At 34.9% G+C, this 25,150-nt stretch overlaps 2 protein-coding genes across 2 annotated transcripts; both read left to right on the forward strand.

The window, feature by feature from the left end:
- Nucleotides 1-269: 269 nt before the first annotated feature.
- Nucleotides 270-4,121, forward strand: LOC131651804 (dolichyl-diphosphooligosaccharide--protein glycosyltransferase subunit DAD1). The gene is made up of 5 exons (XM_058921506.1): nucleotides 270-446; nucleotides 529-576; nucleotides 2,958-3,045; nucleotides 3,197-3,240; nucleotides 3,832-4,121. The coding sequence occupies exons 1-5, from the start codon at nucleotides 357-359 to the stop codon at nucleotides 3,913-3,915; spliced, it is 354 nt and encodes a 117-aa protein (XP_058777489.1). The 5' UTR covers nucleotides 270-356; the 3' UTR covers nucleotides 3,916-4,121.
- Nucleotides 4,122-17,717: 13,596 nt separating this feature from the next.
- Nucleotides 17,718-24,930, forward strand: LOC131651805 (glycerol-3-phosphate acyltransferase, chloroplastic). The gene is made up of 13 exons (XM_058921507.1): nucleotides 17,718-18,114; nucleotides 18,351-18,448; nucleotides 19,211-19,297; nucleotides 19,459-19,556; nucleotides 20,823-20,880; nucleotides 21,634-21,735; nucleotides 21,871-21,932; nucleotides 22,038-22,148; nucleotides 22,408-22,486; nucleotides 23,262-23,381; nucleotides 23,457-23,570; nucleotides 24,074-24,252; nucleotides 24,448-24,930. Exons 1-12 carry the CDS (start codon nucleotides 17,808-17,810, stop codon nucleotides 24,206-24,208), a joined length of 1,371 nt encoding a protein of 456 aa, XP_058777490.1. The 5' UTR covers nucleotides 17,718-17,807; the 3' UTR covers nucleotides 24,209-24,252; nucleotides 24,448-24,930.
- Nucleotides 24,931-25,150: the final 220 nt, after the last annotated feature.

Below are 25,150 nucleotides of genomic sequence, written 5' to 3' on the forward strand. Positions count from 1 at the left end.
TCATTTTTGGTATCGAATAAAAAAAATATCCATTTCCAGACCGAGTAACATTTCGGCCGATCTATTGGTCCAGTTGCAATGGACCGATTCTCGAGTGATTTTCCGGTTCCATAGGACTAATAGCAGCCCTAGCCCTACTACTAGTAGTAGATAGTGCGGGTGCAAAAAGCATCACTCTCAAATGTAAAATAAAAAAACAATTTGTTTGTACTGAATCTTTAGACTAAAAATACAAAAAAAAAAAAAAAAAAAATTAGAAAAATCACAAGTGACGACGACGACTTCTTCAGTAGAAACAGGTTCAAGTTAGAGCTTGAAAGAGAGAGAGAGTGTGTGAAGCGAAGGTTGAGAAGAGAATGGCAAGAACATCTTCCACCACGAAGGATGCACAAGATCTATTCCGCGCGATTTGGTCTGCATATTCCGCCACACCTACTAATCTCAAGGTCCCATCCCTCTTTCCCTTTTCATTTCATTTCTCCCAAATTCTTTACGCTTCTCTTACCCCGATTTCCCTCTTTTTTTCAGATCATCGATCTCTATGTTGCATTCGCAGTTTTCACCGCTCTCCTTCAGGTATTTCCCCTAGATCTGTCGTTTTTGTTCGATTCTGCATTCGCAATATCCTCATTCACTGTCTTCAATTTTAATCGATCTAGATTTAGATATAAATAAAATTGAAAATAATGTTATTTGACTTCATGATCTTCATATATTTTCCTGATTTTTTTTTTGTTGAAAATGTTTGGATTTTTTATAGCGATTATTCTATATGCATGTCTTGTATTGTATGTGTAGGTTTTTATTTATTTATTTATAATTGTTAACAATCCTTCATAGCATATATTGATTAAAGATTAGGCTATGTTTAGGTGATAAACCAAATTGTAAACGATTATGATTCTGCAAACATTGCATTATTTCCACACTTTAATGGAAACATCACGAAATCTCAAGTTCAATTATCTGTAATTATCTCTTGGATTTTAAGTGTAACAAGCTGAAGTTGCTGATGAATATCTTACCTATGTCTGAATTATGCTATTAAAATTGCGTGTTGTTGGGAACCTCAATTCTACTGATTTGCTCTATTTATTTTCAAGTATGTATGTACTCTACTGGGAGTTGATTTTTCCGGTTTCAAACTAACCTAGAATCATCGACAACACCCAACTTGTTTGAGACCGAGCAATCAAATCAGAAGTACAACATACTATTGATTTTAACAGAATTGACTTTTTAATCTATACTAGAATATATGAAAAAGATCTAAATCTGTGGATGTTAACAGGTTAAATACTGTATTGAAATCTAATGTGCTTCTGGTTTTCCCTCATTCAACCCTGAGCATGAGACATTGGCACCACTTTGATTACTAACTCAATGAAGTGTTGCCTCCGAACACAATTTAACCCCAAACCTTCTACAACTAGAATGATAGTGTATTAGAGATGTATGTCATCTGATATTCAATAATGAAAGGAGATTCCCAACCCAAGAGATTTTAAAGCTATAAATTTATAAACACGCAAACTTAGTAAGCTATTTTAAGGTTTTCCTTTCAATCACACTCTTTCATTTTGGGGGTCCTGCCTTTAAAATTTGATTTTAATATTAATTTTAATTAAAAAAAATCAGAAAAATTACGTTTTTTCCTCAACAACCAATATGAAAACTGAAAAAAAATATGAAAACTTATTGCAAGGCCGGATACCAAGATTTCCAAAAAAAAAAAAAGAAAACTGAAAAGAGATTTATATATTCCAAAAAGATCTCTTTCAATGTTGTCTGTGGAGTGTGGAACAAAAAGAACTTATTGCCATAGGGGTGCTATTTATGAGATTTTTTCATGAAAAATAATGGCAAGCAGGGTTGGGTAGCCTAAATTATGCTTAATTTGAAGCACATAGACTAAACAATGCCAATCTACAGACAATATATGGTGATTTAAACATCCCCTTACTCACATTTATTATTTTCTTGAAAGATACAATCTCTTTTATATTAGAAATACATTATAGTGCTTAGCACATTTAAGCATGAAAACAACGTAGGGGTCACAAGCTGTATGTGTAAGATGTAGCTAACAAGGCCTTCAGAGTTCAGGCACTTACATTTGAAGTCCAAATTGGAATTGGAATTGAAATTGAATGATAATCATGTGTGATTTAATCAAACATAAACTAAATGCACTTGTGTGTGTTTCATTCCCCTTACATGCTTGTCAGCTAGAAGGTAGGGATAGGGAGTTTTTTATCTCTTTGATTTATGTCTTAAACATTTGTTTCAAACAATGTGTAAATTGTAATAAGATAGGTCATGCTTAGCTATGTCTACAAAGTACAAACAATACGCCTCAGTGGTTAGGTTCATCTTTCCCCACTTATATTCTAGGCTGAAAACATTAATTAATTACAAAAGAGTTCATATTAAACACATATTTTTTCTAAGAACCATGAACTACCAACAGAATATGGATTGTGCAGAAGATATGTATAAATTTATGCAGGAATTTGAAACACAATCACTTCGTAACTTTCATTTAACCGAGTTCTAAGCTTCAATATAAGAAAAACAAGAATCAAAATCACTCCTAAATACAGAAGCAGAATTCCCTTGCTTAGAACTTGTAGGGGATTGCATTTCCTTAGGTCAGCAGCATCGAGGATGTACATTCACTCGTGCACTAGAAAAGTGTAATAAGATAGCTCATGCTTAGCTATTCTAGCAAAACAATGTAGTGGCAGATTGTGGGCTGATGAACTACCGCCATAAATATGTGATCTACTAATCTTGCTTTACTGGATACTCTTTCAGTTTCTAGTTTAACGAGTTCTCACTTTTGACAGTTTGCAAATAGAAATTAGTTTTTGGTGAAGGTTTGAGGTCGGTACCTATGTTGATGTTAACATGCAATGCTCTTGTTAAAACTTACATTCCTTTTTCTTTATGAATAGGTAGTTTACATGGCTCTGGTTGGAACATTTCCATTTAACTCCTTCCTTTCTGGAGTACTCTCTTGCGTAGGAACCGCGGTTTTGGCCGGTAAGTGTCAATGATCTTTTACGATCAGCGAGTTAGCATGTTATGCCCATTTATATACCAACAAACTGAGATTTCTAAACCTACTTGATACATGTGCATACATTTAGTCCTTGTCTTCTTTATCTATGTTATAATCCTTTTTTTGAATCAGTTTGTCTCCGGATCCAAGTCAACAAAGAGAACAAGGAATTCAAGGTAAAAATTATTCTCTTTTCTATTTTTGATTTTTATCTTGATGTATATGAGCTAAATTGAAACCCGCATATTCCCATAATATCATTATATTTGCTTTCTTTTCATTTTCCATATTATATTTCACACTTATATCCTTGGATCCAGCTCCTCTAAATTGAACAACTCACTTCAAAGTGTAAAGTGTGTATTATCAACCATTGATTATTAAAAAATTAGAAGCGGATAATGTGAGTATATCATAACAAATCATAGGTTTCTTGAAATAACAACCATTGATCTTTCACTTTACTCACTTTAGAGGAGCTAGATTCTATACATCTTTAACTAGACAAAACAAAGCAAGAGCAAAAGAAAATGAAGAAGTGATGTGCTATCTTCATATTATTTTTTTCACACAAGATATTCTTTTGGATAGAAGAGAAGTTATTAAGAAAGATTTCGGGATTAACGATTTGGATAGAAGCATGGCTCTGGATAGAACATTATGGCGGAAGTTGATCCATGTAGCCGATTCCATTTAGTGGGATAAGACTTGGTTGTTGTTGTTGTTAATATATTCTTTTGATAATTTGGTCCTTCATTCTTCTGCAGGATCTTGCGCCCGAACGTGCTTTTGCTGATTTTGTTCTCTGCAATTTGGTGCTTCATTTGGTGATCATGAACTTCCTTGGTTAAATTAGTTTGGTGCGGTTTTGTTGTTTCCTAGAGAACCCTCGGATGATAAAGATCAATAGTACTTACATACATGAGTTTTATCAAACAGTACTTAATGACAGTCACTGAGATTTAGCAAATTATTGTAGTTTCATGTTGAGATGCTAGAGATTTTTCATCTTTAAACTATGCTATTATTGATGAATTCGATAAGGTTTTTCGCATGATATCTAAGCCTCAATAATACCATTCCAAAAACTAAGTTTACGTTTGGATAGATGGTGAATTTAACGAAATTAGTGACATGATTTTTTAAAAATTTTAAAGGGCAGCTTTTGTCAAAATTACTTGGCACACTATAATTTTGCCAAATTCATTTACCAATACAAAAAAATAATTTTTATTGAGTTGAAGTTTAAGGAAATAATTTATGATAGGATATATCCATGTGAAAATGAATTGGATATGTCTTTGTAAAGTGTAGGAACTTAGAAACCACGTGTTGGAGAGCCAGAGAGTGGGACAGAAAATTAGAGGGAGAAAAATTGAGGGTTAAAATATAGGGGTAATGAACTTTTTCGTCCCTTTAAATATTTCAAATTTCGATTTTAGTCCCTCCAAAATTTTCTTTCAAGAAATCGTCCCTTCAAAATTTTTCTTCCGAATTATTGGTCCCTAACGTCAAATTTCGTAGCTAATAAACCTGCAATATTTAGAGGAACCAAGAAATTCATTAACCCTAAAATATATAATCTGTTCATTTTCAAGATGTCTAAAGGTATATATCCACAATATACGAATATTATGTAATGGGTTGTACTTTGCTAGTGATTTAGTTTTTAATTAAAAGTATGACTTAGTTTTTAATTAAAAATTAACTTATTGACATAATATGTCATCGGTATTACTTTGCGAAAAAAAATTCAAATAACCATGTTTAATAATTTATTTACACCAAAAACCATCTTTTTGGAAAAATTACCTGTATGACCAGGTTTCAGAGGTGGTCTCCACGTAGGAGCCACCTCAGGTGGCGCCAAGTAATCTCTCCTAACCTATGCGCCACCCAGGGTGGCATCAATGTACATTTTTTCCTTTTTAGCCACCTAGGGTGGCGCCTATGCACATTTTTTTTTTGTTTTGTTTTTTTTTAAATGTTTATATACTATTTTTTTTTAATTTTTTTTATTTATTAATAAAATTGTTTTTAACATAAATAAATAAATTATATTTTGTTTTTTTATTTATTAATAAAATTGTTTTTATTTTAAAGTATTAAAAAAATATATATATTAAATTGCAACAGATAAGATCAGTGAATCAGCTAACTCGAGCGTCCACGGAAAAGAGTAGTTCATTCATTAATTAAAAGGTACATAGAAAATAACCAACAGAAAAAGATAAAGTAAAACATCTAAGAAATCACCACGGTTAAAACAATGTCATTAGGTCCATGCATCATTTGAATGGCATCAATGTCGTATTCCACGTTATCCCAGAAAGTTATCGTTGCTCCAGTCACATCATCAGCCCTTGTTTTAAGCCTCTTGATGCTTCTTATTTGTTCGTCGGCTTCGTACTCCCCCTCTAAAAATCTCATGAGAGTCCTCTTGAGTTGCTCGACGGAAGAGATATTCCAAAACATAACCGGCATGGGAGGTTTGACGGGTGAGAATATGACATGTCCGGTCCTTCTGCGATACTCCGATTCAGGTTCGGCACGCCATGTTGATCTCCGGGGCGGCAACTCTGTTGTCCGGTGACATCCATCTGGCCTAATGGTTGTCCGGCGAGGCATGGTTGTGTTTGTGTGATTGTTTGGTATTTGGAGTTTGTGTATCTGTGTGTAAACTCAACCATAGGAGCCCCTAATTTATAATAGTAGTGGGTAAAAAAAAGTAATGATGTTGCGTACTGTTTACAAGCACGCCTAACATGTACGATAAATGCAGACACACTGATCAATGACTGACTTGATGGGACTAGACGAAAGCATGCGTATTTGACTGACTGTCCAAAATAAAGAGTGGCAGTATGGGCCATGAAGACAATTTCACTACGAGACAAAGACATAAATAGTTGATTTAATAAAGGATAATACAAATACAAATACAAATACAAATACAAATACTAATACAAATACAAAAACATTATCAATAAAAATACAGATACAAAATACAAAAGACATACAACTAATTGTTGGTGGAATTTGATCCACGGTTAGGACAGGTATTTCTATTGTTCCCGACTTCACGACATATGCTACACTTTCGTACCATTTTCTCATGATCCATCTCGGTTGTGATCCGGGTGCTGTTCGGGCGACCTCTTTTCTTTCTCCGCATGTTATCATTATGCCAAACCACGTCCCCTTCATACGCAGGCCAATAATCCTCCTTTGCCATCACTTGAAATGAGTTGTTGTACACCCCGAGCAAGGTATCCGCCTTGTAAATGGGAGATAAAAGTGCTAACGGATCTTGATGCGCATACGAACATGCTGCAATTACATGAGAGCATGGCATCCGAAAGGCTTGAAACTTTCCACAATCGTACCACCCTTCATCTATAAGAACCCTATATTGTTGTCTCGGAAGGCCCTCGTTATGGTCAATCGTTTCTTTAACACTGAAGGTCCGGTTGAATCGATCGAAAGATGTCACAATGTGGCTGTTGGCTTTGGCAGATTGCTCTTTCATGAATTTGACGCATGTTTCGCTCCATAATTGTCCGGATTCTATAACTGCATTCCAACGCTCACCTCTTCTTGCGAAAAGAGAAGCCATCCTATAGTATGTTGCTTCCACCAAGGCAGTAATCGGAAGGTGTCTGATGCCCTTAAACACTCCGTTCATAGACTCCACAAGATTCGTAGTCATGTGCCCCCATCGCTTCCCGTTGTCGTATGATCTGGTCCATTTCTCTCTAGCAAGATTGTCTACCCATCTGCCTGCATCTGGATTTGCCGCTACAATTTCTTGGCGATAATATTGGAACGTCGATTGAGTCAACGCATATCCGACATTGACAAGAGTCTTCCGAAGAGCCCTGTCCTTTATCTCCCGCATGAAATTTTGTGCGATGTGTCGAATACAGTAAACATGCGTTGATGTAGGGTTTTGCCACCCGTTTGCTGGATTGTTGTACGCACTCTCGATGGCAGCATGTCTGTCTGAAATCAAGCAAAGTCCAGGTTGGGGGGCAACGTGTGTCCGAAGATTTCTGAGAAAGAAACCCCAACCTCCAGCAGTTTCTCCTTCCACAAGAGCGAAAGCAACAGGAAAGATGTTACTATTTCCGTCTTGAGCCACAGCCATCAACATGGTGCCTTTATATTTTCCGTACAACCAAGTTCCATCTATTTGAAGAATTGGTTTGCAATATGAAAATCCTTGTACACATGGGCGGAAAGCCCAGAAGAGCCTGTGGAATATCACATTTCCTTGAAGTGATGTTCCGTCTGGAGATTGCGCCGGAAGGGTCTCTAAAATAGTAACAGTTCCAGGAGCATAAATTTGAAGCGCATATAAGAAATGTGGGAGTCGTTTATACGAATCCTCCCAATTTCCATACACAACTTCGATTGCCTTGGTCTTCGCCAGCCACGCCTTTCTATAAGACGGAGTGTAGTTGTACGTTGCAACGATATGAGAGATTATCGTTTTCACCTTTAACGATAGATCTTTTTCAACTAGAGGCAAGATTTCTTGACAAATGATGTCATAACTTAGCTTACGGCGATCTTGTGAAACATTTGTGTTAACACATGTGTGATATTGGGAAATATATCTTATAACCCATGAGTCACTTCTCTTCCTGTATGATGCATGCAACCTGAATCCACAATCAGTGTTTCTACAGTAAATTTTGTACCTTTCGACATTGGCGCGATCAACTCTAAAATCAACATTGTTTGCCATATGAAATCTTTTTATGGCCATGATACATGCCTCCTTAGAACGAAATCTGTCTCCTACTTTTAACCGTTGATCTGTTTGGGTGTATGGATCATAGAAAATATCAGTCGATGGTTCGTCATCCCCATCAAAATTCAGGTTCCTCATGTGCACTGGAGGCATATGCACTTGATCTCGTGGTACAACAACTTCCGGTTCATCTTCACTTACCTCGTTTACCAGGTTATCAACTTCTATTTCCGGTGCTTCTTCTTCTTCATCTACAACGTCGACCTCTGCTTGCTCGTCTCCAAGTGCATCAATGACTTGTGACTCAACCATTTGCGTGGGTTGAACTTCTGGTAGAGTAACATACAGTTCTATGCATTCGTAACCAGAATACTCATGATTGGCAAACATATTCTGCATGTCTTCATCGTCTTTGATCTCAACTTGGATAAACTTGACCGGGTTGTCTCCACGAAGAAATCGATATTGGTAAAAAATCTGGGATACACCACCCATTGCAAGCTTCGTCTCTAATCTCCCTTTGAAGTAACTGAAATTTGCTTTTCTGCTTAAACAAAATCGTTTAACCTCAGTGTTTCTAAACAGAAAACCAACTTCTTCGTTGTCATAGGTCTCGCCAAAAACATGAGCGTTGATAATGTATTGTGGAGGGGCCATTGTTGAGTGGGTAGAGAGTTTTATTTCAGATGTGTAATCAGATGTGTAATGTGTTGTGTTATTTTACACGTTATAGGCTTCCTTTATGTAGACGAACATTGAGTGATGACAATTATGAAGGCGAATACTATACAATCACATGCGTACTGAGTCGATTTGATGAATGCATGACACTGCTGCACACCAGACTGTTTCACAATTGATTTGAGGTATGCATGACACTGCTGAACTGCTGCACAGTCGACTTGACCAGACACAACCATACTGTACAATCACATGCGAATAAAGTTGATGGAAAATGAATGCCTGAATCGTCACAAATGTACTGAGTTGATTTGAGGTGTGCTTGACACTGGTGAACTGCAGCACAGTCGACTTGATCAGACTCCATCACACTGTACAATCACATGCGAAGACTGTGTGCTAATTATTTTCGGTGAAACAACGGCTAGAAAACCCTAAAAATACTAAAATTAACCAAGAAAACCCTAACCCTAATTTTTTTTAAAAAAAAAAATATGGTTGCATGTAGGCGCCACCTGGGGTGTCGCATTAGTTCATTTTTTCCCAGCATGGCGCCACCTGGGGTGGCGCATTAGTTCAATTTCTTTTTTTTTTTTGTTTTTTTTGCCCTAATTTTGTCTAGTGGTCCCCACTGCCAAAACCCTAATCTGATCCGCCAGCATGTGATCTACCTGCATCGAAATACTGTATGCATGCATGCCTAGACAATTCAGCACCGAACACGGGATGCAGGCCTAGTCTATTCTGCCAGAAACAATTAATGCATGCATGCTTAGACAAAGTCAGCACAAAACACGGGAATGCATGGTCATTTCAACACAGAATGCATGTGAACCCATCTTTATCACTTTGATATCTGTATCACATGCATGCTCACCACTTGGCCCTCATGCACTTAACATCAGCAACCACCAACCCTCTATAAATACTCTCATAGACTTGCTTTCTTTTCACCAACATATATTCTTCTTCTTCAAAAAACCACTTTGCATTTTCAAATCCGCAGAAAACTTAAAGAGTTCTTGAAAATGGCTCAACAACTTCTTACCATGGGTGAAACACACAGAGGAACTAGAGCGAATTTGGCGACCTATGTAAGTTTATACTTATTTATTTCTAAACACCTATGCGTATATGATATCCAGTTTAATCGATTTATTTGTGGTTCTTAGGCTGTTGACCGATTCCGTACACGTTCTCACGCTTATGTTGAACCCGACGAGAGGATTATTCCGAATCTCCAAGCATGTGGCTTTGGACATATCATAAAAGTCAGCAACAACACCATAGACAAAAAATTCATCCTTGCCTTACAAGAGCGATGGAGGCCTGAAACCCACACGTTACATCTTCCAATAGGTGAGTGTACTGTTACTCTAGAGGATGTTTATATGTTACTTGGTCTGCCCATTGATGGCAAGGCTGTTAATGGATCTGTTCAACATGCTAATTCAATGTGTGAGAGAGTGTTGGGAAGAGATCTAGTTGTGCCTACTCAAGGTTCAAGAGGCCAGGGTATCAGTCTGGTCTCCCTTAGAGCTTACTATGATGAACTCGTCTTTATGGACAACTCTACCGAGGAGCATGTTTGGTTAATGACTAAGGTCTATATAATGCTGATGTTTGGTAAACTTTTATTCCCGGAGTCGACAGGTAACACTGTCAACTTTTTCTATTTAAGTAAATTTGATAGTATTAGCAAGATTAGGAAATATAGTTGGGGGTCCGCCGTTTTGGCGATGTTATACCAGTCTCTTTGTAAGAACGCGGTTGCCGAGAAGTGCACCTTCTATGGATGTGCGTTCCTCCTACAAGTATGGGGTTGGTGGAGAATGCCGACGCTATCCCCTGTAGGCAGGAACAACTACACGTTCCCTTATGCAACAAGGTACGTCTTTTTCTCTTTTTCAACGCTATTCCTTGAACGCTAACTCTCTTTTACATAAAAATCTGAAATAACATTTTTGCTCTTTTTTCTTAGGTTCTGTGGTCCTAAATTGGATTACAGTAAGAATCCGAGGGGGAGTGTTGTTTTGTATCGGGACCTAATTGATCACCTCCGAGCTGAAGATGTATTACCCCTAAACTTTTATATGATCATATAGATGTATTACAATTCATCATGTTTTTTAATAATATGTTATTTTTTCTCCTACGCAGTTTAATTGGAGACCATACTTGTTGCTGGACCATGAGCCAAACGAGAGTGACCGGGAAGTTTGGACTGCAGTAGTACCGATAATAAGGTTCAACATCGTGGAGATGCACCAATCTGACCGTGTGAGACTGCAGTTTGGCATGCATCAACCGATCCCGGATCCCCCCACTGATTTGGGTCGCTGGCATATTAAAAGAGTTAACAATCAATGGGACCACGCAGATTATCGTACATTCGCACCTGAATTTTGTGAGATGTGGAAGCAGCGTCGCAGCCGTCTGCTACAATTCCCTGTTGCCCAACTCCCCATGTTTCCAACCGCGGGATACCTTGCTTGGTATAGAACAGTCACAACCCCCGATATGTATGTGTCCGACCCCTACTACCTACACGACCCCCGCCAACAACAATACGCACAACAACCACCCCAACAACCACCCCAACAACGCCAACAACGCCGACAACGCCAAACATCCGAACAACCTGACCATGAGGAATATCAAACAACACCAACAACGCCCTACCAAAGTCAACCCATCCAACAACAATCATGGGGCTTCACCCAACAACTCCGTGACGCCGACCCCTCCACTAGGCTACCCGTCCAACAACAATCGTGGGGAAGTACCCAACAACACTACGACGCCGGCCCCTCCTCCTCCACTAGGCAACCCATCCAGCAACAATCATGGGCCTTCATCCAACAACACGGCGACGCCGGCCCCTCCAGCTACAATAGGCAACCCAGCCCCGACATGGGTCTAGATGACGATTACGACCCAAACGAGCAAATGACCACTCAATCGTCACAGTACCAACAACATGGATACCCCACACCCCAATTTCCACAACACCAACAATATGGGTACACCACACCCCAACAAACAATGCCATTTTTTCAAGGTCAATCAAGCGCTGGGTTTTACCGACCATGTGACGCAACTCCACCGCCAAGACAAATCTTTGAGGGCATGGGGACCCGACTATTTGACAGCAACATACAAGAATACATGTCCAATGAGCGCATGGAGGGGCTAATACGAGGCCCACCTACCCAGACACAACAAGAACAACCAAGGAATAGGGGGGGTCGTGGAGAAGTGGGTCTTCGAGATCCTTCCAATCGGATTCGAACAGTTCCAGATTGCGGAACTGGCGGTCGGAGGGGTCATGGTCCGGGTCGGAGGGGTCGTGGTCCGAGGGGTCATGAATAGCATAATATCCATGTTTTAAAAATATTCACTTCTTTTTCGTATTTGTGATGTTTGTCCCGTACTTTCCGTATTTGTAATGTTGTTTTTGCATTTCTCGTATTTGTACTGTTTCTTCCCTAAATATATTATTAAACACTACGTGTCTAATTATTTATTTAATTGTTTTTTTTCATTATGTTAAAATAATTTTAAATAAATCAAAAACAAAATATAATTAATATATTTAATATATAATTATAATATATAGAAAAAAAACAAAAAAAAATTAAAAACAAAAAAAAATAAAAAATAGTAAAGAAACAACAAAAAAAAAGCAAAAAAAAAAGAAAAGAAAGGGAAAGCACCTAGGCGCCACCCTAGGTGGCTAAAAAGGAAAAAATGTACATTGATGCCACCCTGGGTGGCGCATATGTTATGGACAAATGGGCATTGGCGCCACCTGAGGTGGCTCCTATGTGGAGACCACCTCTGAAACCTGGTCATATGCGTAATTTTGCCAAAAACATGATTTTTGGTGTAATTTATTTATTAAACATGGTTATTTGAATTTTTTTTCTTACTTTGCTATTGTCTCAGTTTTTAACTAAAATTTTAGACAAAAGTACTTTCTGTCCTAAATTGCTTTGGAGAAAAATTTGTCCTAAATTATATTTAGGATTCCTATAGAGCATTGATGCAATTTTTTTCAAATATATTCTCTCCGCTCTAAATTATAAGAAAAATTTAAATTTTAGATCAATTGAATAATTAATGTATATGTCTTATATATAGACCAAATACATTAATTATTCAATACATCAAAAAAATGAATTTGTCTTAAAATTTGAGACAGAGGGAGTATTATCTATCATTTTATTACTCTTTCTTTTTCATATTCTTTTAATTTCGCTTTTCAATGTAATTATTAAAGGACATTTTTGTAAAGTTATACTTACATCATATTATTTTCATATAAAATAATAATTGCATTTTTTTAATTCGTGTGACATGCCCAAAACGTTCTATAATTTGGACGAAGGAGTATAAATTAAGTCAGAATTAATTTTAGATGCAAAAGTGAAAATTTTAAATATATCAAAATCAAAGTTTTTATCAATGTTTTAAAAATTGGACCGGAGATCGAACTGTTAAAGCTTTTGGTTTATAGTTTAATTGCTTAAATCGGTTAGATCTATGGTCAAACCGTTTATTAAATAAACTAGTAATATGAAACTAATTTTTGATAGAAATGTCACACATAATTATATATTCACTACTTAATAAAATAAATATTTTAAAAATCAATCACAAATTTAATAAAACAATATCGATAATACATATAGTAACACAACATAGTTGTACACTTCATTTCAACCTTCATTTAAGAATAATTTAAACAAATTAAAAAATTACAATAAAATAAGTTAAACTAATTCAAACCAAAAGTAAAATAATAGAACATAATAATTAAAATAAAGTTTAAATAATTAAGAATATCTAAATTAAAAGATAGAATATAAAAAATTAACAATTCAATACACTTAATTAAACAACAAAAATCAAATTCGAGCTGAACTACGACAAACATATGACCAGTGGCGGAGGCAGAAAAATTATAAAGTCGGAGCAAAAATTTAAAAACCACAATTTTATATTTGTCTTCTCAAATTCATAACCAAATGCCGAGAAGTCGGCTATTAATTACCTAGTTTTCTTCAATCTTTCAACCACATCAAGCGTAGCATATACAATCATTTTCTTCACCTGCTACCGAAGAAAAAGGAACAATCAGAAAAAGAAAGAAATACGCAAAATTTCAACAAGAAATTATTGACATGGTGATGTGACACAATAATATATAACTAAAATAGGTTGAGGATTAAGACTTCAAACATTCAATAAGGATTTTTCCATCTAAATTGTATCAGTCAATACTAGAAAAGTTAGAACTATGTGAGCAACATGGATAATGTGAAAATATCTTGGTTTATCCTTATCTCATAACATCTTGATATTAAGCGACAATCGAAAAACTAAATCCATTTGAAATAATCCAGATAAAATAGGAAATGCATTATATTAACATTAGTAAACATATAACAATAAGATAGAATCAAGATTAGTAGTATACTAGACCTCTAACTTGTCCTCGGTGGACTTGTGGTTTATCGAAAACTTACGAAATTCCTCTGTCAAACATAAGCATTCACCAATATTTTTATGGGAGACAAAATCAAGTTCTACCTTGATGTATGACTACAAAAAGACGCTGCATATACCAACACATTAACATAAACATTTCAAACAATAGTCAAAAGAAAATCAATCAGAAAATTATATCCAAAAAATAATCTGTAAGAAATTAGAAGTTCAAGCTGTCATGCAACAATTATATCCAATATTTAAGTTTTTAAGGCAAACAAGAAAATTTGTAAGATGTATGTATGCAAATTTTACCTTCAGATTTCTGACTTGGTGAGGACAACTGGTAGGAACGAGATAAGCATCTCTTAGGCATAATTAACTAAAAAGGATAGTCAAAGAGATGAAGCTATTTAACACCATAATTAACAATAATTCATCACCAACAGAAGCGAAAAGGAAAAGAAACTTGGTTGAGGCAATTTACCGAACACTTAGTGTGCAAGTTCAAAATGGTGGTAACGACAACAATTCGATACCGATTCATAAACCACATCTCAACCTGCATAAATCTTACACTCAAAACAGAAACAAAACAACATCACAACCTAATTCGTGTTGGATCTATAAAATTCTGCAACACCGACGCGAATTAACAACAACTCAGAACAACACATCATCAACTTGCAGCTCAACACCGACACAATCCTTCTCCATTCCAAAGCAATCTTCAACAACCTTCAATACTTTGCAAATCAAATCATCAAGAACAAGCATCTAATACAGATCCAAAACCTCCAAGTTTCCTTCAACATCATTAGAACCGAGCAAATTCCCTGAAGCCTCATAATCGCATCAACACAACAATTCCAAATTTAGAATAGAGAATAGAAGAAGAAATAAGAAAAGCTGAAACAAAATAAGAGGAAAAGAGGAGCAGACCGGGACTAAGAGTCTTGTCGTTAAAGGCGTCAGAAGTAATTTTGTCCGGATTCGTCTCGTTTCGCACGTTCAACTCCCACAAAAGCTGCCACTGAATCGCTTCTTCCACCGATATAGAGGAAGGACGAGCCCGAGCAGCAACCTTATCTAGCCAGGCGCTGGCTTTGCCACTACATATGATGAAGTGTCGTTGAAAGAAAAACTGTAACGGAGTGACAAAACTTAAAACTTTGTATGTTTGTAATAAAAACACAAAATTCTTTTTTGTGATTGAAGAATGTATGTTAAGTTTTGATATTTACATATTAATTTAAAAAAAAATGGCTAATTTGATGCATTTTTTTAACAGAATGGTTACAAAACCGGCTTCGGATCTATGGTTCGAATGATTTTGGATGGTTCAATCTGGTTTTTCCGGTTCTACTATAGTTTTGACTCACTAGTGATTTTGAAAGGTTGATCCAATCAAATTCATCTCCGGTTCATGGTTCAATCAATTAAATCGGCCGTTTCGATCCGATTTTTAAAATATTGATTTCTATACTAGACTTTTAGAAGACTGTAAATCCAAATATGAACTAAGTTTTCTAGTGATTTTTATAAAAATTAATTAGCAAACACTTTTAAATAATTAATCTAGCAAACACTTATTTCCATCCTTTTGTAATCACAAGTTTATGGAGTGTTTTTTTAATGCGAGGTAAATTCTTCTGATTTGATATAAATGCATCCAATATGGCGCAGAAAAAGTTGTCGGCTGTGGCATATGCCATGAGATCACCATGTGATGAATGTGAAAACAAAAATAGAAAGTGGAGATGGGTCTATTTCCCTCGTGGTTCATGTGGTTTAATGCTATACTCAATGTCTTTATTGACCAAAAAGATTGAGGAACTTAAGTAATTGCATAATCCTAGTGAACATAAATTAAAAGCCATACAAAAAACAATCATGTATTCTTTATAGTTATTAATATTTTTTGGATTTTTTACAAAAGTATCTACAAGTTATTGAATTGACAAAGTCAATTTATAGACAAGTTCTTATAACCATCTTCTTAAAGTTTGACAAATACTACTTTCATAGTATGAATATAAAGAGAGTTGAATCAATAAGGCACATGTCTTTTTCTTTTTTTGGTCAAGTAAGTTGCATGTCTTTTTTTTTTTTTTGGTTAGTAAGGTACATGTCTTCTTTTTTTGGTCTAGTAATGTGCAAATGTCTTTATTATAAGTATTTGTGATTAGAAGGTGCCATAATAACAATCATCGTAATATTTTTTTAACAAATTTTTTTATCGAATAAAACTCATGTTTTTCCAATTAAAATGTGACCAAATTACATGAGATTGACATAATTATATTTTAATTGATAATTATTAAGATACATCAAATATCAAGCATACGTAAATTTAAATTTGTAATATCATACTAAATTATAATCTTAGAAATTCTTCCCACCAAAATTTCCCGTCAAAATCTTAATGCATATATAAAATTATATGTTATATTATTTTATTTTCTCTTAATTTTATGAATATTTATTAACTTTTTATTTTAAATTAATGTATACATTAAATTAAAAGCACAACTATTATTAAATAATTATAATATATATTTTAATTTAACTTTTAAAAATATATTAATATTTTGGTAGAACATATCCTGTGCTATGCACGGGTGTATGTCTAGTCATACTTAGGGTGTGTTTGGTTGAAAGAAGAAATTGAGAAGAGAGAAATAGGTGAGAGAGAGAGTGAGAAGAGAGAAATAAGTGAGAAATATAAACGATTTGATGTATGGTTTAAAATAAGAGAAAGAGGTAAGAAATAGAGAAGAGAGATTTAAAATAATTTTTTGAAATGACAAAAATACCCATATCTAAATACATCTCATATTAATAAAATAAAATTGAAAATATAGTAGTTAATTCTTCAGTTTTTTGTTACATTTACTCATATTATTTATATATACTACTGCATATTTATTTAATTTTAGCTATGTATTATTTAATTATTTTAATTCATTTTATTTGTTATTATTTCGTCACTTTTGGTTTTGATATTTAAATCACCTTTTCATCAACATGATGTTAATGTTAGCCACAATCTGGCCTTAAAAAAATTTGAAGTAATTTTGTTCTTAAAAATTAGTCTTATAAGTATTATACCTTGGCGTAAAGACCTTGGCAATTTAATGAGGGCTTGGCAATTTAATGAGGGCTATAACTGGAAATGGAATAAAAGAGCATGTTTCTATCTCATTTCTTCTCATAATTGAGAAGACCGTAAAAAGGCGTGGGTTCCACTAAAATCTAATCTCTCTATTCTATTTCTCTACACACCAAACAAGAGAAGTTGAACATCTCTTTCCTATTTCTCTCTTTGCTAATTCTCTCTTCATAATTTCTCTTAAAAGAAACACAGCCTTAATCTTCTTTAATTGGTAAAATTTGATACACTTACCTTCTTACACCATATTTTTATACATTATTGTCAATATTTATCAATTGCAAGGCTAAATTAAAAAGCTAAATACAATATATGGACAAAGCTTAAACCATTATTACCTTATATACTATCTTTGAGCCATCATATCCCACAAGAAAACGATATGCGTATCACAAAATCAAGCAATATATAAAAAAGAAAACAAAAATATTCAAGAGAAGAATAATAAAATAATAAAAAAAATTAAAACGAATCTTATCCGTTCAAATAAAATCCACGTGTCAAATCAACAGCACCTCCAAAACGATTGGTCCTTAACAATGGCAACCCAAAAAGACCCATTCACCCTTCCACACACTCCTCTCTGATTCATTCACCCTATCCTTCTCTTGAATTCTCCAACGAACCTTTCTCTGAACAAGATGACCGATTCTTTCGCTCACTACGCGTCACGCATTAATTACCGCCACAAAACCAAAACCATGTCTATCTTCTCCACTCCGTGTTGTTCTCCTTCAACCGCATTTTTCTCGCCATTTAGGGCTTCAAATTCTAAACCTCTTCGTTCTTCCACTCTCTGTCTTCGATCTTCGACTTCTTCTATAACTTCCACTTCTAACTGTTCTCTCGCTTTCAACATTGTTAAACCTAAAGAGAAAAACGTTGTTTTCGCTAATATGACTTCTTCCGTTTCGTCTCGCACTTTTCTCAATGCTCAAAATGAACAAGGTAGTTAGAATTACTCTCACTCGTAATAATTCTACTATTCACTATTTCACTCTCTTTCTTTTTTAAATTCAAAATTTGTGGCTAATAGGGCTTTTTTTTTTTTTTTTGTTTGTTTGTATATAGTTTTCTTTATGGTTTAATTATTTAAATATTGATGATTGATTATTATTATTATTCTTGATCTTATTGTTATTAGTAGTATTAATTTTTTGTCATATTGATTTGTTTGTTTGCAGATGTTCTTTCTGGAATTAAGAAAGAAGTAGAAGCGGGAACTTTGCCTGCTAGTGTTGCTGCAGGGATGGAAGAAGTGTACCTTAACTATAAAAGTGCAGTAAGTTTTTAATCTTATGTCTTATCTTTATTATGTTAAATCTTGTGGAAAAATATATTATTTCTAGTATTTCTTGTGGAAAAATATACTTTAGGATGATAGACATAGTTGAGTCAATATTTTCTATAGTTGGCATGCAGTTTAAGTGTAGCAGAGATGAGGATGTTGCGTTGGATGTTTAAGTGGTAGGGCTAGACATGATGAGATTAGAAATGACAATATTAGAGAGTGTTGGTGTAGGACCTACAGTGGAAAAAGGTGGTGGAAAATAGACTTATGTGGTTTGAGCATGTAAAGAGAAGACATGTAGAATATACGGTAAGGAGAGTAGATCAGATGGAGAGAAGTCAAACCTCTAAAGGTAGAGAAAGATGTAGAAAAATTATTAGAGAAGTTATTAAGAAAAGACCTCTGATTAACGATTTGGATAGAAGCATGGTACTGGATAGAACATTATGGAGAAAGTTGATCCATATACTTCCCCCGTAACGAATTATAAGCAAATTTTACTTTTTAGGTTCGATAAATAGTTAATGTATCTAATCTATATATAGATCATATACATCATCAATTATTCAATGAACCTAAAAAATAAAATTTGTTTATAATTTGTTATAGAGTAGTAGCTGATTGCACACTTAGTGGGATAAGACTTTGTTGTTGTTGTGGCAGTTTAATATTATTAAACTACAATTAGTATGCAAATTCAGGTTTTCACCAGTGACTTGGTTACATTTCCTTTTGTATGCAACCATGTTTCAGGTTATTAAAAGTGGAGATCCCAAAGCAAATGAAATTGTATTGTCAAATATGACTGCCTTATTAGATCGCATATTTTTGGATGTGAAGGTAAGATTGAATTCTAGATTATGCTTTGCTAGTTGTTTCCATGCATACATAGAGTCTTTGATTTTGAAATTTTCATATCCTTTTGCACCTATGCATGTTGATTATGCTATAGTTTTCTGTTGTGAGATATCATGCTAAAAAATCGGACTGATTTTTAACAGGAGCCTTTTGTCTTTGAAGCACACCACAAAGCAAAGAGAGAGCCTTTTGATTACTACATGTTTGGTCAAAATTATATTCGCCCCTTAGTTGATTTCGAGTGAGTTACAAGCAATATTTTCTACACTTACTTCTGTTTAGTATTGATCAGTTTAGATTGATTGCTCCTTGTCTACAAATGTGACTAGTGAAATTTCCTGCATGGACATTACTCATTATATGTAGATTTTTTGCTACCCTAAGTTATTTTTGTAAGACAACTCACACTTAGGCTTTAGGATGAAGTTTCTTTAAAAGTAGAGCAGTAGGTGGAGCAACTGTATGCAAGTTAATAACCTTATTAGTTAAGTTTTCTAGTAAAGCATGTAAGCTGAGTGCTCTTTGGTTTGTGGAGTCTTGGACTCCCACTCCAGATTGCATCATCTTTCTACAACATCTTTCTACAAACTGCAAGCAAATACCTTGGACACTGAGAACAGTGAGGGACTGCAGATTAATTTTCTTTACTCTACTATTGGTATCTGCTGCCGACTTATACATCCTGAATGCAATGGTTTTCAATTTCTCCCAGCTTCTAGAAATATTTGCATATGAGTCTATGACACATGGATAGTAGATTTTGTTATTTATGCAAACATTGTAAGAGCAATTTGGAGAAGTGATCTCATTACAATATGTACACGTAGATGGAAAATAAAATAATAAATGGGAGAAGCTAGATGCTGTCCTGCCTCTAAGCCTAAGCCTCCCCAATTTTCTTTCACAGATCCATACTCCTGTTTTGTTGAACCCCCTACATCATATTGCCACCCCTTCCACTGTTTCCGTCATGTATCTATTCAGTTAGAATCTTCCTTTTCCCTTTTGACACAGTTGTCCAACACATTTTCATTCCTGTCTCTACCTTCCCTACTTTTCTTCTTTCTCAGCTAAGCATGGTTTGAAATACCCATTAGGCACTGCAATGGGGTGCTCATCAGTTTTCAATTGTAAGTTGCTCATAGTTAAGCATAAGATATAAATGACAATATAACCAAAAAAAAAAATGCCTTTGCAGATTTTAACTAAACCTCACTCACTGGGCTTCATCCTCCGTTTTCTTTTTACCCTCAGATGGAGATCTCTTATGAATTTATGATTTATGCAGACAAGACGGCACTTGTTCAGCTTTTTGCTCCCTTGCTCTGAGTTTATCTATAGTTAATTTCATCCTTTTTTCACATCACTGTTTTTTTTGGTTCACGTGCTTAATTTAAATTTTTGAAACCATGCCTTCAGAAGTAGGCTTTGTGTTGCGCTTTCATATGCATGCCAGCTCCATCTTACTGCATCATATGTATTCTTAAATGTGATACTTTTTCTGCAGAACTTCTTATGTCGGTAACATGCCCCTTTTCATTCAAATGGAAGAGCAACTTAAGCAGGTGCCAATTTCTAACATGCTTACTTTTACACTGTATTATTTATTTGCTTACTGTAAAATATTGCAGAACCTTTTACCCCTGAGAAAAGGCGAAGGGATAATAGAAAGTCTAATAGTCCTCCCTTAAAATAAGTACCATAACCAAGTTCTAACGTTGGTACCTCTATGCAATATGCATAAGGTTGAGATATATGGAGTTTATGCATGTGTTGTGGAAAAGATAGTCTTCTTAAAGTGGTGGGCAATATGAAAAATAACTTAGTTATTTATTTTCATAAGCTACCATGCTAATTATGTCACACCCTTTTTTTTATAACAAATCAATCTTAAATCTAGATTGTAGTAACTGACCAAATCATGTGACTCTTTTGATTGTTTTCGATATTCCACTGGCCTTCAGATCAGTTTCACAATGAAATTATGAACTGAACTTAGTTGCAATTCTGCTACACTATTATACCGGAACCAGAAAGCCAAATTTATGAGCGTAAGGTTCTTCCTGTTACAAATGTGTCTGGAATTTGTCAATATTAGAATTTGAGTTGAAGAAGCTGTTGTTGTAAATCTAATTTTCCTCATTAAGTACTACCTACCACTTCTATATCAATGAGAAAACTGGCAAAATATTCACTACCTTGGCTTTCATGAAGTGTCAACCTTGGTTTTACTTATCGGTTCTTGTGTATATTTACCCAATGTTAACATTCTCGTAGATTTAGGACTATTGTTTGAAAGGTTTAACAAAATACTGCAGGGGCACAATATTATCTTGATGTCAAACCACCAAAGTGAAGCAGATCCAGCTATTATTGCATTGCTGCTTGAAATGCGACTTCCACAGATTGCTGAGAACTTGGTAAAATTTGCATGTATATTGTCTGACTATTTTAATGTACAGTCTATAAATGAGGCTGACTTTGAAACTCTCTTCAATTACATTTTTCATTTATGTAAATGCCGAACTAATTGAATTCTGCTTCTTGTTTTACAGATATATGTAGCAGGAGATAGAGTTATAACTGATCCTCTATGCAAGCCCTTCAGTATTGGCAGGTGCATCTTTTTTTTAATGAAATTTGAAATTTAGGCTGGCTTATTTCCTAATTTAAATGAGGCTGACTTTGAAACTCTTCAATTACATTTTTCATTTATATGTAGGAATCTGATCTGTGTTTATTCGAAAAAGCACATGCTTGATAATCCAGAACTTATAGATATGAAAAGAAAAGCAAATACAAGAAGTCTGAAGGAAATGGCTACGCTTTTAAGGTATACATACTGATTTATAGCAAAATGACTGCTTTTCTTTGTTTTGTTCCAATTCAGACCGCAATGCATCATTTCAATACATGTTTTCTAGAAATCTAAAAATGGATATGTTGAATCCAAATCTTAAAAGGGAAGATCATGTAATAGTAGTTGATATGTTCCCCTTAGATAGTATCTTGTGTAATAGTTGTTGATTGGTCAAATATCCATTATACTGATGTTCCACAGTTAAATATTAATGTACTGTTTTTTGTTATAGGAGTGGATCACAAATAATTTGGATTGCCCCAAGTGGTGGTAGGGATCGACCAGTTGCCAACTCTGGGGAATGGGCACCGGTAAGTTCACTTTCTTGTAAAAGTAAAATGTGTAAGTACATTATTATTTCAAGCTTGCCACATCTTAGATCGATATTTAAATGTGGAAACATGATACCATTAACTGGGTTAATGCTTCCAAAAGAGTACTCCAGCAGTCCAGCTCATGTCATTATGTTTATTTCCTTTATTATTTTATATTCTTATAAGAAGGTATTAGGAAGTATGTTAGAAGGAGAGCCAACCATGTCTAGTATTCTATTTAAGCATAATCAGTTGGTTTGCTAAGGTTGTCTAGTTATCTTTTCACTGAAAATAGTGGAAATGTTATTTGAATTCAATTCAGTAGAGTTAAGTACATGGATAGTTCATTACAGATGGGCTGAGAAGGGGGCTAAAAATGAATCCTGGTTTGCCTCAAATGTGGAGTTCTTTTCTGCTGCACCATTTTTGTATTTAGTTGGTTTACAGTTGAAAGCCAAATATATATTTTTATTACCTTATAATTTGCTTATCATGAAAACAAATAACTGGTTCCATGCTTATTGAGCTATCTTTATTCTCTCCTGGTTGTACTCTAAGTCAGATTTTTGCTGTCCAATATATTAATCCAATGTTAAAGTTTGAGAATCTGATCTATTACAGTTCTTTTGCTTGTAGTTGTATAAAATGATGAACGTTGAGATGGTTAATAATCCTAAGTGCACAACATCCTCAATGTAATACAACCAATTCTGTGATGTTTCCATACTGAATACTGATTATGATTTTTTCCATGCTTATATGAGGCATTCAGGCACCCTTTGATTCTTCTTCAGTGGATAATATGCGAAGGCTTGTCGATCATTCAGGTCCACCAGGTCACATCTATCCTTTGGCAATATTGTGCCATGATATAATGCCCCCTCCACTAAAGGTATGTGGTTCATTCCTTTCAGAGTTGATCCTGATATATTTCCCTTATTTTTTTTGACACCATAAGATTTTGCAGGTCGAAAAAGAAATTGGGGAGAAAAGAATTATATCCTATCATGGGACTGGCATATCAACTGCTCCAGAAATAAGCTTTTCCAGCATCACTGCTGCTTGTGAAAATCCTGAAACGGTTAGGAGAATTTGATGACTTTGACTTCAACTTCCTTATATCTTTAAATTATTATTTTGTCAATTGACTCTACATCAGCTTTTTTGGATAAGTCACCTATTGACATTTTGGTATGCTGGAAGTGAGAAGACGTGACTGCCTAAGAAGTGTCATTTTGTTTTTGTTGATACTACACAAAAGAACAGTACCTCCTCATCAACCTATGAAACTCTCTAATGAAACTAAGTATTAATATTTGCCAACATTTGCAAGTTATAGAAATTGATTAAAGTTTATTGAAGTTAGTATTATAATGAGTACCACCTCTGTAGTTAAATGATCTATGTACACTAACCCAGTATTCTGTATCATTGGATCACATGCTCAAACTTACTAATGTTTTTGACCCTCGCCGTTATGAGCATAAAAAATAGACAGAGTGCCTCCATACCATTTTTTCGTTATCCTTTAGGTTCTTTGACTTCTTAATCTGATTATTGAAACATGGATTCTGTATGGAGTAGGCTAAGGACGCTTATTCAAAAGCATTGTATGATTCTGTGACCGAGCAATATGAAGTGCTGAAGTCTGCTATACACGGTAAAAAAGGATTACAAGCATCAACTCCTGTAGTTTCATTGTCGCAGCCATGGAAGTAGTTCAGATCAGAACCTTTTTTGTTACAATTTTCTCTGATTATCAGGTATGATTCTTTAAATGTAGAAAAATGCAATCCCTACTGCCACATTTGTAGGTTAGAATTAGAAATATTTCTCGGTATTGGGGTAAAAAATTATTTTCGATGCCTGTAGATGATTATTAGACGGGCTGCTTATTTTCGCCGTACTACAATTTATTATTGATGGCTGAAGTCTCCAATTTCTTTTTGCATTTTTAGATGCTAGTTACAAGAAGTCAGTCAGACAATCCAACTGATTAGCTTTCAGAGATGACTGTCTATTACTACATCCAATGCTTAGCTTGATGGAAGTTCCTGCCAAAGATATTTTCTTTTTCATTTTTCTGTTTGCGCTTGCAATTATCAGGAATCTGTTTCTGAAGGTTCAAAATCAGCTGCTTACTGTACAGGTCTCTTTAGTTCTCCTTGTCACATCCAGTCCATTGACTGATAAGAGACCAATATAAATTTTTACCTTTTTTTTTTGCATCAGGATTTCTTCTGGCTAGCTAAATAGATAGTAGCTAATTTTCTCTATGTAATTTTTAGTCAAATTTGTTCCATTATAGATGTATAATTGTTAATATTAGAACCTTTTTCATATTCAAATTTATTCAAACACGCCAAAGTATAAGCAAGGTCAATATGCAGTTGAAAGATTATTTGCGCTGTCAGAATAAATAAAAGTGTTACATTTACTTTGATGCCTCTAGTTTGATTATTTGCATGGATGACAGTTATATGTGTAAGGGTGGTGGGTGGAAAGAGGATAAACTAGACAGTTTTCTAATGCATGAGCCTAACTTTCTTTCTCTTTTTTGACCGAATACACAGGCCTAACTTGTGTCCCAAATTTAATATCTAAACTTGATTGGTTGTATGATACAGTTTTTTTAGGTGTCGCATGACATTTTCTAAGATT

Source organism: Vicia villosa, linkage group LG2 (assembly GCF_029867415.1).
Source record: "Vicia villosa cultivar HV-30 ecotype Madison, WI linkage group LG2, Vvil1.0, whole genome shotgun sequence".
In the NCBI taxonomy this organism is placed as follows: Eukaryota; Viridiplantae; Streptophyta; class Magnoliopsida; order Fabales; family Fabaceae; genus Vicia; species Vicia villosa.

Excerpts from the sequence above, each read along its gene's own strand:
- LOC131651804 (XM_058921506.1), top strand. The coding sequence starts at position 357 with ATGGCAAGAACATCTTCCACCACGAAGGATGCACAAGATCTATTCCGC. Across the intron at positions 447-528 it reads CCACACCTACTAATCTCAAG|ATCATCGATCTCTATGTTGC; the intron begins GTCCCATCCCTC and ends TCTTTTTTTCAG. Across the intron at positions 3,241-3,831 it reads AAGAGAACAAGGAATTCAAG|GATCTTGCGCCCGAACGTGC; the intron begins GTAAAAATTATT and ends ATTCTTCTGCAG.
- LOC131651805 (XM_058921507.1), top strand. The coding sequence starts at position 17,808 with ATGACCGATTCTTTCGCTCACTACGCGTCACGCATTAATTACCGCCAC. Across the intron at positions 18,115-18,350 it reads CAATGCTCAAAATGAACAAG|ATGTTCTTTCTGGAATTAAG; the intron begins GTAGTTAGAATT and ends GTTTGTTTGCAG. Across the intron at positions 22,487-23,261 it reads ACTCTGGGGAATGGGCACCG|GCACCCTTTGATTCTTCTTC; the intron begins GTAAGTTCACTT and ends TGAGGCATTCAG.